Source organism: Aulonocara stuartgranti (assembly GCF_965226115.1).
Source record: "Aulonocara stuartgranti genome assembly, chromosome: 5".
Lineage (NCBI taxonomy): Eukaryota > Metazoa > Chordata > Actinopteri > Cichliformes > Cichlidae > Aulonocara > Aulonocara stuartgranti.
In genome coordinates, this window is record NC_138943.1 from 38,564,759 (window position 1) to 38,581,165 (window position 16,407).

At 42.6% G+C, this 16,407-nt stretch overlaps 1 protein-coding gene across 1 annotated transcript in view; it reads left to right on the forward strand.

Annotated features, from left to right (window-relative positions):
• Positions 1-16,407, forward strand: part of LOC309707029 (calcium-dependent secretion activator 1) — a 254,314-nt gene that overhangs the window by 85,959 nt on the left and 151,948 nt on the right. Inside the window, exons 9-10 of the mRNA XM_082534125.1 lie at positions 9,684-9,792; positions 10,563-10,775. Of these exons, the coding sequence (XP_082390251.1) occupies positions 9,684-9,792; positions 10,563-10,775 (322 nt within the window). The remainder of the gene's footprint in view (positions 1-9,683; positions 9,793-10,562; positions 10,776-16,407) is intronic.

Sequence of the window (16,407 nt, forward strand, 5' to 3'; positions counted from 1 at the left end):
GCTGGACTGCTAGACTAAGTTATAACTAACTAACTAAAAAGCCAGCTGACCCAAAAAGATGGCCTCAGAATCTCATCTCTGATTTTTGTGGATGATGTGGTTCTGTTGGCTTCATCGGGTGGGAGCCTCCAGCTCGCACTGGAACGGTTCGCAGCCGAGTGTGAAGCAGCGGGAATGAGGATCAGCACCTCCAAATCTGAGGCCATGGTTCTCAGCTGGAAAAGGGTGGAGTGCCCACTCCGGGTCGGGGATGAGTTCCTGCCCCAAGTGGAGGAGTTCAAGTATCTCGGGGTCTTGTTTGCGAGTGATGGGAGAAGGGAGCCGGAGATCGACAGACGGATTGGGGCTGCAGCTGCAGTAATGCAGACGCTGCACCGGTCCGTCGTGGTGAAGAGGGAGCTGAGTGTAAAAGCGAAGCTCTCAATTTACCGGTCGATCTACGTCCCTACCCTCACCTATGGCCACGAGCTGTGGGTAGTGACCGAAAGAACGAGATCGCGGATACAAGCGGCAGAAATGAGCTTCCTCCGAAGGGTGGCTGGCCTCTCCCTTAGAGATAGGGTGAGAAGTTCGGCCATCCGGGAGGGGCTCAGAGTAGAGCAGCTGCTGCTCCACATCGAAAGGAGCCAGCTGAGGTGGTTCGGGCATCTGACAAGGATGCCCCCTGGGCGCCTCCTGGGTGAGGTGTTCCAGGCATGTCCCACCGGGAGGAGGCCCCGGGGCAGACCCAGGACATGCTGGAGAGATTATATCTCTCGGCTGGCCTGGGAACGCTATATTGGTTACTGTTCCCTGTTCCATATTTTAAGTAGAATGGGAGTTTTCAGGCTCCTCTTCTGTGGAACCAGCTTCCAGTTTGGATTCAGGAGACGGACACTATCTCTACTTTTAAAATTAGGCTTCAAACTTTCCTTTTTGCTAAAGCATATAGTTAGGGCTGGACCAGGTGACCTTGAACCCCCCCCCCCCCCCCCCTTTGTTATTCTGCAATAGGTCTAGGCTTCCCATGATGCACTGAGTGTTTCTTTCACTCACCTTTTTCACTCACTAGTTCTTTATAAGCTATATTATATTTAATCATTATTTATTGTTAATCCCTGCCTCCCTTCCACAGTATGCATTTTTCTTGCTTTAATCCCCTCACCCTAACCAGGGACGGGCAGATGGCAGACTGTCCCTGACCTTGGTTCTGCTGGAGCAGTCTTCCTGTTAAAAGGGGGTTTTTCTTTCCCACTGTACCTAGCGGGGTTATATAGGTTGTTTCTGCTTTTTTATGTTATTTTAGGTTGCTTATTCTACAATATAAAGCACCTTGAGGCAACTGTTGTCGTGACTTGGAGGTATATGAGTCAAACTGATTTGAAAGTGTGAGGACAACAACCTCACCCTCACCGCGGACGCGGACTAGATGAAGGAGATAGTGGACATGATGAAGGAAAGGAGACTCCACCATGCATTCATGAGCTTGAAGTCAACAGGGTGGTCTGCTTTAAATAGCTGGGATTCTACATAGTGAGTATCTCACCACACAGCTGGTTAAAAGGGCTCCACACTAGCTATATTTTCTAAAGAGGCTGAGGTAGGTTAGCATGTCACCCAGATCCTCAACAACTTATACAGCTCAATGGTTGAGCATCTTGACCAGCTACGTCACCATGTAGTACGGCAAAGCAAATGATATGGACTGCAAATGCTTGCAGAGAGTGGTAAAAACTGATGAAAAGATCAAAGGGAGTCCACTACACTCTCAATAGAACATCTGCTGTCATGCACATGAGTCCACAGGATAGTTACCTCCCCAAAGACTCTACCCTCTCGCATTACTGTCAGTTCACACTTCTACCATTTCAACAAAGGTACAAAGTGTGAAATCTAGGACTTGTAGACTAAAGACATCCTTCTTCCCCACTACTGTTAGACTCATAAACACGTGACAGGAATTTATAACCTTGGACTACCTCAATTTGCAACTGTACATTTTGTAATTTTTGCACACGTAATTGCATGTAATGTTCATATTTTGAAAAGGGAGACAGATGGTTTGCAAGAGCAGTGAAAAGAGGCTATCTATGTCCACTATGAGTGACCATCTTGGAACAGGGGGGCTTATGACACCAAGTGTCTGCCACCTACAATGCAGTTTTGAGATCCCTTCCCCAGTCAAATCTTGCATCAGGTGATCTCAGGTGAGGCAAGGTTGTGCAATGGTTTAATCCAAAACCTCTGGTGAAAATGACCCAAGCCTTTTTTCAAACCTTGATAACATGATCAGTGGTCGGTCAACAACTCTCTTAAGTGACAACCCCCATTAAGGTTTAAATTCCTGGGACTCACCACCATGGTTTTAGAAGCGTCTCAGATGAGAGGTGAAACATCTTCGAGAAACCTGAAGAAGTCCAGTTGCTTTCTTTCCAAGTAATTGCACCCTCACTGTTGTCTACTGCACATGAAGTTGATGTAGCATATTAAATTGCATAACTGTATACATAGCTTATTTTAGCTGTTATATGCGGATTTTAGGAGAATAGGTCATCTGCCACACTCAACTGTCCTGCCAACCACCAAACCCAGAGTCGGCCAGTGGATTGACAGAGAGAGAGCCATGATTTTCCGTTCCAGAGTACATGTCTCCACTTCTCTAGAGTTCAGTGGCAGTGTGCTTTACACCACTGCATCAAACTCTTTGCATTGCATTTGGTGATATAGGGCTTGAATGCAGTTGCTCAGCTATAGAAACGTTGTCCATGAGCTTCGTGACCTTTAAACAAACTTTCATTACAAGTTTCAAGACCTTTGAACAAAATTTCTTGTCTTTTTTTTTTGCCATAAAGAAAAATCTGGATAATTTCTGCTGTCTGAGTCAGTGATATCTTACTCCATGGCGTCATGTTCAAGTCTGGAAAATTGTAGAGTTTAGAAGGTTCTTATAGAGCATAAAAAGGCCTGTCTATAGAGCATAGAGACAGGGATGATGAGAATGGTAAACGGCCTGTATTTGTATAGGGCTTGTACTAGTCCCCCCTAGGGACCCCAAAGCGCTTTACACACCCAGTCATCCACTGGTGGAGGCTACAGTTGTAGCCACAGCTGCCCTGGGGCAGACTGACAGAAGCGAGGCTGCCATATCGCGCCATCGGCCCTTCTGGCAGTAGGCGAAGTGTCTTGCCCAAGGACACAATGACCAAGACTGTCCGAGCCGGGGCTCGAACCGGCAACCTTCCGATTACAAGGCGAACTCCCAACTCTTGAGCCAAGATCGCCCTAGATCGAGAAGGCAGAGAAGAAGCTTGTCGTGGTAGGTGTGGCAGACCGTGGGGATGAGAGGAATGAGGACCCCCTACTCCCTACTCCCGTGCTCCATGCTCAGTCTCCGTTCCCTGTGTACCGTCCGTATGCTTCCTGATTTTCACAAATCCTCCTGGGGAAACACGCATACAAAGGCAGCCATGAGTATTTAGCAAACTGGCACTAACCTTGCACATATTACTGAGACTGACAGGAAGTCACTCAACGATCCAGCATCAAGGAGCTCTCAGCCACACTGTTTGGTAGCTCCTCTGACGAGGCTTGATCAGCACCAGGTGTGTGTGGAGATTCTTGGGTGTGACCGGTCAGCTGGCAGGGCCACACCCACCAGCCCTGAAAGTGCCTGTCACGACCGCACCCTCACACACACGCACACACCCATACACACCTGCCAGTACACAAACAAGGAACACAGGACAGCAGCAGTGCAGAAGGCACAACCCTCAAATAATAATAATAATAATAATTATAGTCCACACTGCTCACGGACCCCGAGTCCCTGGAACCGGGTCCGTGACAGAGCTAGATCTTTACTAAAAAAATACTGACCTGCACAGCTTGGACAGAAGACATATGTAGAAGCTGAGTGTTCTGTGCAGTAATGCCTTCAATCTGCTTGATACTTTATACAACATCCCCATTCACCCATTCAGAGACATTCACACTGATGGATGCATCAAAGATCAGCTGGGAGTTAGTATCTTGCCCAAGGAGATTTGACTTGTAAACGGGAGCAGCCATGGATCGAACCACCTACCATCTAAATGTCTTGGTGCAGTCTCAATCATCCAGGTAAGTAAATCTCAAAAGGTTGATCCTGTTCATCTGGATGTTTTCAGTGGGAGAAAGGTTTCGTCAATCAACCAAATGACTTCTTCAGTCTCAGCTGACTGCAGGTTTCCCCAACCTTATAAACAGAACATTTGCATAATGACTGAAATGCTTTGATCAGTGGTTGTTAATCAGTAGATGTTGATTAATGGTCACGACAATTTGCATATTAATGATCAAGGAACTGACCTCGTAGATTTAAGAATTTTAGCAACAATAGTGGCACTCATGTCACTGCTGTAGATGCTTGACAGGAGCTTGGATGTAATTAAGCTGACAGAAGGTGCTGCCTTACATTACCTATACCTCTAGAAACACATCCAAAAAATGGCTTTTCAGTTCAGTATGAGATAGTCAGTGTTCTTCATGACTCATGAAGGAGTTAATCTGGCCTCCTCCAGAGACCAACATGTCTCTTCTCCAGAGACTTGATCTTGATCTTCTCTAGGGAGAATACTTCTGCATGGCAACTTCTAGGTAAAGAGATGGAAATGTGGGATGCCAAAATAGCATAGGAAATTATCTCCTGTTTTGCTCTCCATTTATGCAGCTGATTATCCTAATATACCTGACACATTTTTCATGCTCTCTTGATCTATGAAGAAATGTCGCTTGGAGTCTGGTACGACTCTAGCCAACTCTGCTGCCACAATCCTGAAGTCCACAGATTAATCAGAAACATTTGTCTGTCCCTGATGAAGATTTAATAATTTTAACAACATTCATGGCATTCATGTCATAGCACACACACACAAACAGCCAAGCCCTTTCCAGAACGAAGTGCTCATCCTGTTTGCCTTTGTTCAACGGCAAACGAGCAGATATGGGTCCTGCTGATGTAGTCTTTGGTTAAGGAACTGCTATGGCTCTGTTCTTTTATTATTTTTTTTAGCAGTGTATGTATCCTATCAACCTATCACAGAGAGAGAGAGTGAGAGAACATTTTGGGATGGAAAAGAAGGGTGGTGTCTTGTCTGTACTTTAGATTCTGATTAGTTGTTGTGGTGTCCTGGAGGCCAGGGAGCTGCTGGAGCTGCTGGAGCTGCTGTTCCCTCCATTCTTTATTTGGCCTCAGGTCTCATCAGTGCTCATCAGTAGTGGGCATTTGTCATTTGTCTCTCACACACACACACACACACACACACACACACACACACACACACACACACACACACACACACACACACACACGTGCGCGTGCTCAGAATGAACCTTCAGATAGAGTCAGAGCTGCCACTTGCAACAGGAGGAGTGGTGACAATGGTCTGTTGGCCAGGCATGGTGATTTGTGACGACAAGTTGGTATGACTGGCAGCTACAATAACAGCAGGCCAGCTACAGCAAGCAACAGGGTGTCACTACAGCTCGTGTTTGCAGCACAGGAAACAATGACAAAACCACAGCCACTATCTTTAACCAGACTCATACACTGATTTATGGGTTAGCACTGGCCTTTTATTGACTGCAAAGTGTAAAGCACTATTAGCATTACACTGTCTAGTCAGTGTCATATTACACTACATATTACAGCACAAATGTGTTAGGTTAAACAAACAGCCCATTTTACTTTTTTAATAGTCTTACTAATGCACTATCCATTTCTTGGTGTAAATGCATACTATAACATTAGTATAACACAGTAAAAAAATAATAATGATGCTAGTAATACTCATTTTAGCTACATGAGGTAGAAATGGATCACATAACATTTCAAATTCAAATTCAAATTTTTATTTGTCACGTACACAGTCATACACAGTACGATATGTAGTGAAATGCTTGGACAACTGCTCGTGACCTAAAGAAAACAAAAAAGGAAAAGGCTATGAATAAGATAGGAAATAAATATGAAAAATTAAAAAGGGTAAATTTAACTAGGAAGGAATAAAATATAAATTAAGGTTAAAAATGAAATAACTGTACAACACAAATTAGAATGAAGGGTAAATTTAACTGGGAGAGAATAAGAAAAAATATATAAATTAAAGTTGAAAATAAAATAACTGTACAACAAAATACACAATACACAGTATAGAACTATATAAGAATGTATGAAGAAATATAAATAAATATATACACAATAACAGCAGCTGTACAAGTATTAACTGGAAATGAAGAATATAATGTCCAGTGTTGTGCAATCCACATTATGTCTTGTGCAGTGCAAATATGCTTAAAGTGATTTAAGTGATGAAGTGAAAACAATGTCCAGAAAGTCCAGTGTGTGTGTAAGAACTATATGTGTGGGTCAGTACTGTGTGGTGGTGTGATTGAGAGACCGTATCGCCTGCGGGAAGAAGCTCCTCCTCAGTCTCTCTGTGTTGGTCTTCAGGGAGCGGAATCGCTTTCCTGACCTCAACAGAGAGAACAGTCTGTTGTTGGGATGGCTGAGGTCCTTCACGATCTTCCTGGCCTTGGTCCAGCACCGCCTGCTGTAGATTGAGTGCAGGTCAGTGAGCTCGGAGCGGATGGTGCGCTCAGCTGACTGCACAACCCTCTGTAGAGCTCGTCTGTCCTGCATGGTGCTGTTCCCGAACCAGGTTAAGATGTTTCCCGTCAGGATGCTCTCTATGGTGCACGAGTAAAAGTTCCTGAGCACCTTGGAGGGCAGTTGGAAGTCTCTCAAGCGTCTGAGGTGGTAGAGACGCTGTCGGGCCTTTTTCACCACGGTGTTGATGTGACAGGACCATGACAGGTCCTGCGTGATGTGAACTCCGAGGTATTTGAAGCTGTCCACTCTCTCCACTGGGCACTCGTTGATGACGGGGGTCTGGTAGTTCCTCTCCTGCTTAGTGCTGAAGTCCACTATCAGCTCCTTTGTCTTACTGACGTTTAGAAGGAGGTTGTTCCTCTGGCACCAGTTCTCCAGATTCCTAATCTCCTTCAGGTAGGCCGTCTCGTTGTTATCAGAGATCAGGCCCACCACGACGGTGTCGTCAGCAAACTTGATGATGGTGGTGGAGCTGGTAGTGGTCACACAGTCATATGTGTACAGAGAGTACAGCAGGGGGCTCAGAACACACCCCTGGGGGGCTCCAGTGCTGAGAGTGGTGGAGGCTGAGACATGTCCGCCCATCCTTACTGCCTGTGGTCTGCCAGTTAGGAAGTTGGAGATCCACTGACACATAGATGAGCTGAGTCCCAGATGCTCCAGCTTGGTGGTGAGTGTGGAGGGAATTATGGTGTTAAATGCAGAGCTGTAGTCTATGAAGAGCATTTTAACATAATTCCCCCTTCTAGTGTCCAAGTGAGTGAGTGATGTGTGGAGGAGATGAGAGATGGCATCGTCTGTGGAACGATTTGGACGGTAAGCAAACTGTAGTGGGTCCAGTGTGTCTGGTAGTGAAGAAATGATGAAGTCTCTGACCAGGCATTCAAAGCACTTCATCACTACTGAGGTGAGGGCTACAGGGCGGTAGTCATTGAGAGAAGCAGGGTGGGGTTTCTTCGGGACAGGAACAATGATGCACTCTTTGAAGCATGTGGGGATCACCGACTGAGATAAAGAGATGTTGAATATCTCAGTGAACACAGGAGCTAGCTGGTATGCGCAGTCTCTGAGGATACGACCTGGGATGCCGTCTGGTCCTGCTGCTTTCCTGGTGTTCACTCTCTTGAAGGCTCTCCTTACTTCATGCTCGGAGATGACGAGCACGTTTCCGGTGCTGGCAGTATCTTCCTGTCTGCAGCCGTTAGCGCCGCTCGCACTAGCATCGTTGGAGTCCTTAGCTGCAGCCTCGAAGCGAACATAGAAAGTGTTCAGCTCGTCTGCCAGAGTCACGGCCGCGTTCGTCATACCGGTTGTTGGTGCTTTATAGTCCGTTATTGTCCTTAGTCCCCGCCACAGGCTCCTAGAGTCACTCTGTTGGAGTTGTGACTCTAGTTTCCTCCCGTAGCGCTGCTTCGCCTCTTTCACCGCCCTCCGCACGTTATATGACGCAGCTTTGTATGGGTCCATGTCCCCCGTCGTGAGTCCCGTGTTGTAGGCAGCGGTGCGGGATCTCAGAGCGTCACGGATGGTTTTATCCACCCACCCACCTTTAACAAGGTGAAATGACAAGGGCACGCACACACAAGGGTAGGAGTTTGTGTCTTAAATAGCTATCCGATTGTTCAGTCTGACGTCACTAGCCGTGTCTGGGCCTAAACTCCGCTGCAGGTCCATATATCAAACGATCACTATGGCATTACTGAGAGTTGAAAAACTGTCTAAAGTCTTTCATCTTTAATAAAATGATCAGCGTTCTGCTCTACCAGGTGTAACAATTGAGTTTAACATCCAGGCATCCATGAAAATGGAATTTATGACATTTAACGGAGTTAGAAGTTAGCAGGAAGTTAGCTCGCTAGCTTCTATCTAAATACAATATAGCATGTCCTGACTGCGGGGTTTTGGAAACAAATTAAAACGTACAGCTCTGTTATCACTTCCAGCATAAATGAAGACAGAAAACTAAACAGCAGTGACGTTTGTAGGGTTACTGAAGTTGGGCTAGCTGCTATATAATGATGTGCTACGTGACCGCTAGCGACACAGCTATGTTAGCATAATATAAACAAGCTAACTTTTTTTCCACTCGATAAAAGTTAACGTGAGTGTTCTCGGTGGTCAGGAACAAATGTAATTGCATGGCATGATGGACCAAACTTCAGCCAGGAGAACAACTGAGATAATCCATCCACAATACGAGGTTAGTCATTCATATACTGCTGCATGGGCTGGGCTGTAGTTACATCCTAAGGTTTTAAAAACTGAGCTTAAATAAATGATTAGCGGTAATAAAAGCCGAGGGAGGTCAACAGTGATCACTGACTGTTTTAGGAGCTTTTTGAGATCAAATAGAAGAAAATACAAAACATTAAACATGTTAACAACACAAAAGCCATATTAAACGCAGACTACTTTAGGCCCGGAAGTAGGATTCGTCACGTCATCACTGAACAACCGGATTGCGCTAATGTCCACATTTATGTTAATCTCTTATTAACAGCTTAGTCGTAACAATTTCTGTATTTTTAACATCATGCCAAATTTTTAGTTTTACTTAATGTACTATCACCAAAAGTAGCCTAATTCACACCCTGTAAATGAATGCGCCTTCACATTGCTCCCCCTAGTGGAGCCGCAAGACATTACCACTTTTCTACCACATTTCTAAATGCTGCTCAGGGGCACTACCACTCGTGGTTGCATCATCCACGTGACAGGCAGGGGATATCATTACGGCTGCCCAACAACCGGTGGGTAATTGGTCGGGAATCCGTTAAGCATCCACCATTCACCGTCAGGGATGAGACAGCCATTTTAAGTGGCTGTATCTGTATATACAGTGGGAATAAAACCATCTAAAAGGAAAATTCCAGACCTTTATATTGGCCAGTCTCCACCACTCATTATATGTTATGTGGTCATGTGAAGAAATATTCCTTTGTTGACAGGAGTCTACTGTACATTAATTGACACTTGAGGAGGATTTGGATTTCCTGTGTTCAACTCTTAGCATGTTCTGATAACTGAATATTTCCTCTCATTGTGACTGGTGTAGGTAAGTCAGTACACCTTTGCCATGTGCAGCTACAGAGAGAAGAAGGCCGAGCCTGTAGAACTCCTTCAGCTGGAGGGCTACACGGTGGACTATACTGACCCCCAGCCAGGTAACGTTGCAAACACACACAGCGGCACAGTGGATGATAACATGCAATGTCCAAGGACTAATTTCACAGTTTGACTTCCAAATTGGCTGACATACCCATAGTCCCAAGGTCACGTTGCCTGATTAGATCCAAACTCTGCATGACTGAAAACTCCAACAGTGTTCACTTAGGTCTGTGGAGCCAAAGATAAGTCTCAGAAATATTGATGGATTTATCCGTGGATATGAAAGGAAAATCATGGTTTTATTTGCACATAAAACAAATAGAATTCACATAATTCCAAGTGTTCAGAATCAGAATCAGAAAGACTTTATTTATCCCTAAGGGGCAATTAAGATACAACAGAGCAGCATGACATTGAAGATAGTGTTGCTCCACCTAGCTTCATTCTGAACAGAGGTCAGACCAACCCAACTAATTGTTGCTTTTGGTTTATGTTGGGAAGAGAAAGGGAGAAAACAGAAGTGAAAAAAGATACTTTGTCTATCCCATATCTGTGAAAAAAATAATAATAGTAATTAAAATTATGACAGTAATATCTGGGGCAGCATGATATTGAGGTGATTAACAAAAAGTCCTGGGTTTAAATCCAGGATCTGTCTGTGGCCTTTCTGTGTTTGCATGTAGTTTCTCTCCAGGTACTCCCCCTACAGTCCAAAGACATGCAGTTAGTGGGTTTAGGTTAATTGGGCTACTGGTAAATATTTGTAATCTTCTTATAATGTTAACTGGTTTCCACACCAAGTGTTCTTCCCTTGTTTATTTTTCAGGTCTCGACGGTGGCAGAACATTTTTCAATGCAGTAAAAGAGGGTGATACTGTGATCTTTGCCAGTGATGACGAGCAAGACCGTATCCTATGGGTGCAGGCAATGTACCGGGCCACTGGTCAGTCCCACAAGCCCGTCCCTCCGACCCAGGTCCAGAAACTCAACGCAAGGGGAGGCACAACACCACAGCTCGATGCACCTATATCTCAGTTCTGTAAGTTTTCAGCTCTCATATTTGTATTTGCCTTTAAGTTTTTAACAAATTCTTGGTCAAAAACAGGATTTCACGGTCCACTTTTTTTTTTTCATGATTTGATTTTCTGGCACTGATACTGGCTCTGTCAAGTTTCTTTTTTTAATCACTCAAATTCAAAGAGAGAGAGAGAGAGAGAGAGATGAGATGAGAAACAGATTTTATTTTGTGGGGTTTTTGGTCTTAGCTGCATCATGTCTTGTTCTGTCTTTGTCCTCACAGCATTATGCTTTCTAAACAACAAAATTATTACCTTTAGTCCATTTGGGTACTGTTTAGCTGCATGTTGCTTGGCTCTTTGTAAAAGTGTTGGTGGCTTTGCGGTGTGTCTTTATGTTTCTCTGTTCCTTTTTCCTTCTCTTCTCATCCTTTAAAACCCTGACCCTACTTTTAGCTGGATTAAGTGGTAAGTGCTTTTTCCCTTTTCTGTCTCCTTCTCATTTTTGTTGCTGATCACTCTTGCTGCTTTTAGAACGCAGTCTTCTTATCACGTTTCTGCAGGCTGAAATCAGATGATTTGCCTCTACTTTTGTGTTCACGTTTATTATCTTGAGGCAGTGGATGGATCAGGCTACAAGAATGTTGCACAACAGACCAGGTTTTGTATGTTTTTTATTGTTTGGTTTTAATGGAGATAAAAGTGTGTCTAGTTCTTAACAGGAATTGTATTAGTAGCCTTTTCATTACAGTACAAAAAAACCCTCCTAATGTGGACAACATTTGGATACTGTGCAAATATCCTCTGGCATAGCCATAAAAACATAGACAGATGTTGTAGTACACTGCATCATTTTGTGTTCTCCTCAGATCCTGGTTGCCTAGAAACAAGCAATAACAGAAGAAACAAAGATGTTGACTGTAAAAGATAATTGTGTTTTTTAACGTTATGCAAATTAGTTAGTACAGCTGGGGCCATGTCAGATTGGAGGGGGCGCAAATGAAAGCATAAATTAATTCATTCATGCAGAGTCTGTGCTAAAGACATGGTAGCAGAAGCAGTGAGTACATTTTTGTATGAGTTGAGAAAACATGCGTAAACACATCCATTATCATGTGTTTATGTTTGTACTACTTACGAGTTTTCTACAGATTTCCATTTCGATACAATTTACTGAATCCAGTCAGACTCACACTGGTGACATTGACCTGTTTTAGTATTATAACATTCAGTTGTTATGTGACGAGTGGCTAACATAAAGAAATGTCTCTAGAAATCTGGTAGTTTATTCCCAGCAACTAAAATGCACTTTATGAAGATCTAAGCAGTGTGCCATTCAAACTGACTGTGAAATATTCAACAGTTATCATTATACCAAACAACCTATAAACGAGTTACCTAATCAACAGGAAATAAAATGCATGTCAAAGTTTCAGAATTATACGCAGTCACAGTTGTGCCCAGAAGTTGACATACACTCATAATAAGCACAAGTGTCATGGTAATTTGGGGTTTAAAATGATTTGCTTGAACTGTTTGAATGGTTGGCTTAGTTGGAAGAGCAACCGACTCTTAATCTTAGTCTCATGGGTTCAAGTCTCTACTGTGGACAATGAAGTATTTCAAATAAGTGTACAAAAGTTACTTATGCACTATGCTAAGTTCTGGAATAAGACCCCAAACAAAACTGTTGCCCTCAGAATGAGAAAATCGGTTAGGATGTCCAGGAACCATCGAGGCTTGCCACTGATTTGAAACTGCTTGAACACCAGCTTCACTGTCCACAGGGAAGTAAGTTTTATGTGGCTATGGACTGAGATGGTGCCACACCAAGGAAGAATCAAGCTCCAGCTGCTCAAACGGAGAAAAGCGTTATGATCAGAAAAGATGAAGATTGACCTATTTGGGCACAATGACGAGGAGTAAAGGTGCGATTTTTGGTGCAATGTTAATGGTAATATGCTCTGAGGCAGTTTTTCTGCCAGTGTTACTGGTACATTGCACAAAGTAAATGGCAGACAGAATAACGAAGATGAAGAAGGAGGTCTCTAACCTCACCTTAGATCAGCAGCTAGAAAGTTGAACCTTGGAAACAGCTGGGTGTTCCAACAGGACAATGATCCCCCCCCCGAAAAAAAAACCAAACAGGTTCTGGAATGGATAAAGCAGGCTTACATTAAGGTTCTGAACCTTATGAGTCCCGAACTCAACCATAAAAATTAGTGGACTATTCTTAAAAGCCCGATCAACCAATTTAAATGAATTCTATCAGTATTTGATATTTTTTTTTATTTTTTTATTTTTTTGCCTGTCCCGTTTGGCTCTTTTGCATCAGAATTATTGTCTAAAGGCGAAGAAAGAGGCCTAATGGATTTACTTTACCAAATAAACCATCCCAGCCTTGCCGTAATGGTCTATTCGATTCACCTTTTATTGTTTATTTTATTTTATTTTTACTTGTTAAATACGGAACAGATTTGACTGGGGAAAAGAAAGGGGAGAAAGAAAGAGGGAAAGAAAAGAAAAACATCTGGGAAGAGGGACGGGGATAAAGGGCAAAAAACAAAAAACAACAAAATAAGCAGACAAAAAATCCATCTATCAATCACCTGGATCACCTGTTGGGAAAGAAAAAAGAGAAAACAAGCAGAAGAAAGAAAAAAAGAGCAATACAATAAACAACATCATGATGATCTATGGGAATGTAACAGTAAATACTAGATATTAAATATTATTGTGCAGCACATAAGATCAACAGAACACAGTGTGCTTTGAGGTAGGAGCCAAAAAGGGTGTAGTTTGTGTGTGTGAGCACCCGTGTGTACACCTGTGAGCATGGACGCGCTTGTTTTTTTAAAAGGTTCCTTCATGTAATGATCTGCTAGAGCAGGGGTGCCCAATCCCGGTCCTCGAGAGCTACCGTCCTGCAGCTTTTAGATGCATCCTTGTTCCCACACACCTGAATGAAATGAATGGCTTGTTATCAGGCCTTTGCCAATCATGATGGCATGCTGAAGAGGTCAAACCATTTGATTCAGCTGTGTTGGAGTAGGGATGCATCTAAAAGCTGCAGGATAGTAGCTCTCGAGGACTGGGATTGGGCACCCCTGTGCTAGAGGGTGTGGGGGGGCCACTGCCCCGTCCTCCAGGGCATGAAGCAGGTATGGAGGAGATCAAAACTCCAGACATCCAGAGGCCCCCAGAACACAAGAGACCAAGGAAGACCAACAGAGGGGCAGCCGCGCCACTGTCCCAGAAAGAGCTGAGGAGAGTCCCAGATGAGGGGATTCGATATTTGACCAGCCAAGAAGTCTGGTCAGATATCCAGCCACAATTATGCCAGAAGCTGATTGATGGCTACCAAAAGCATCTGGTTGAGGCACAACTTGGTATGGGACACATAATCAAATATTAGTGGGGTGTTTGTCGATATGTTTAAGCCGTTCTATAGGATTTTGACCCTCTGAACTAGAGAAACTTCAAATTGAATTCAAACTTGTTCACTTACTTCTTATTTTAAAGTAATTACATATTTATGGTATACAATCATTCCACTCAGGAAAAAGAACAGTTCAAAGAAATAATTAAATGTCAAACTTACCACGATGTTCATGCCTGTAATGAAAAACTTATCACTACAACTTTCAGCCGTCCATGTCATGTCAAATAATCAAAGACACTGTAGTCTGCTAGGATGAGTGGGTATTATCCCACCACTGTATTTCACACGAGCCTTTGTGTATTAACTTATACACAAGCTCACATATATCACAGCATGTTCATTCGGTGCTTTATTCTAAGAATTACAATCATGTTGTCCACTGAATTTAAACCCTGAAGCAGGAGAGGCAGAGGGTAGGCTGATCCCTGTCCCCTCAGCTCCATGTAGACTTTACAGTTCTATATATAAAGATCCACAAACATTGATTCCTGTACTTTTATTTTTACAAATTTTCACAATCCTATTAAATTATTAAATATCAATATTATGGAAGTCATATTTTAGAGGGGTCTATCACCTCCAATAAGGTACATGCAATATAGTGGCAAGTTTCTTGTCTAACCCGTTTCACGATCACTGCAGTTCCCCTTAGTTTGACTATCATACAAATGTATGGTGTCGTTTTCATACATGGTAAAAAAAAGGGGTCTTCTCTTCTGCATGTACACATATTAGCTGTCAGTAAGCAGAAGCAGTTACGCCGCATTTAAATTTTCTAAGATACACAAATCTCAATAGTGTGATAAAGACATAAAAATACTGTTGGTAGGGTTTGTGAATTACTCATCGAATAGAAGTAATCTCAGCTGGCTGTCAGCACTGAAGCTTTCCAAATAGTAAATACCAATCTGACGTTAACGTTTCCTTTATCCTATTCTCCATCACTCCTCCTCTTCACCTTCTTTACTGCCTAGTAAAAAACAAGTTCTTTTTCCTTTGCGTTTTTGTTTCCAAGTTTGTTATGGAAACATTTACAAATCTGTGAATGTGGATTTTAAAATTGTCAACATGATTTTACAAGTGCTACAAAGAGCCATTATTTGTGGAATTTTAACTTAATTTCAATTTCATTTTAAATGAACAATAAGAATCTACAATTTCACTGTTACACAATCATTCTGTGAAAGGTCTACGTAGTGTTGAGAGGAATTTGAAGAACACTCTGCATTCAAAGTTTAGGTAGAATTGCACTAAAGTCAAATAAAATTTTCATCAGCAACGTATTTGTGTTTGTCCTCACAGACAAAATTATAATCTGTGGTTAGTAAGAAACTTTAAACAAAAACCCTGTTATGGAACATTTAATCAGACACAAAAATAATTCTTCAGCAAGATTTCAATATAGCATAAAACAATTACCATTTTTAAAAAATTGGTTTGAGACCAATACACCTAATGAAGTGTAAGTAAATTTACTGAGCAAGTTGTTTCTGACACAACCACTGGATTCCCACTGAGTCCCAGCAGCTGGTAATTACCAAGGTATAAGTGCCAAACTATGAATAATACAGTGTGGTTACTGCACAATTAAACTGGGTAGCAATCAGTCAATGTTACCAAATAGCTATTTGCCAGTTCACACCTGGAACGGAGTAATGAATAATATAACATCTTGTCACCCCCCAGTGGAATTAGGTGGAGAAAACCAAGATCGGGTGTACTGGTGCAAAAACACAAATAAGAAAATTACATGTTAGTATTTAATCTCCGGTTTGTGAAAGATCATTTGCTGAGAAGTCCTTCCTTGCAGAATAATCTTTCATTCTCCTCACTTGCATTCACATTTTAATATGTTTCTCCATCCAGAAGAGTCAAGTTATGACATAGTCACAATCACAACACTGGTTTGTTTGGGGTTTTTTTTTAAATTTTTTTTAGATCCAGCAACTTTTCTTGTACCTACTGGGAAACTGGAGAAAACAGCTTGTAACAAAGTTGTTCATTGGTGATATTAGCTAAGCTGTTTGAAATGCAAATATGAATGCTTGAAAACATGACAGGCAAATGAAGGATGTATTTAAAGGGTGCAGCAGATGACAAAAAGAACTTGCTTAGTATCATTACAAAAGCCTAACCTTGACATCTCAGCATTTGTCAATAACTTCAAATCCTGGAATGCCATTTGAGATTGTTCTGGCCCACATTAAACCCAT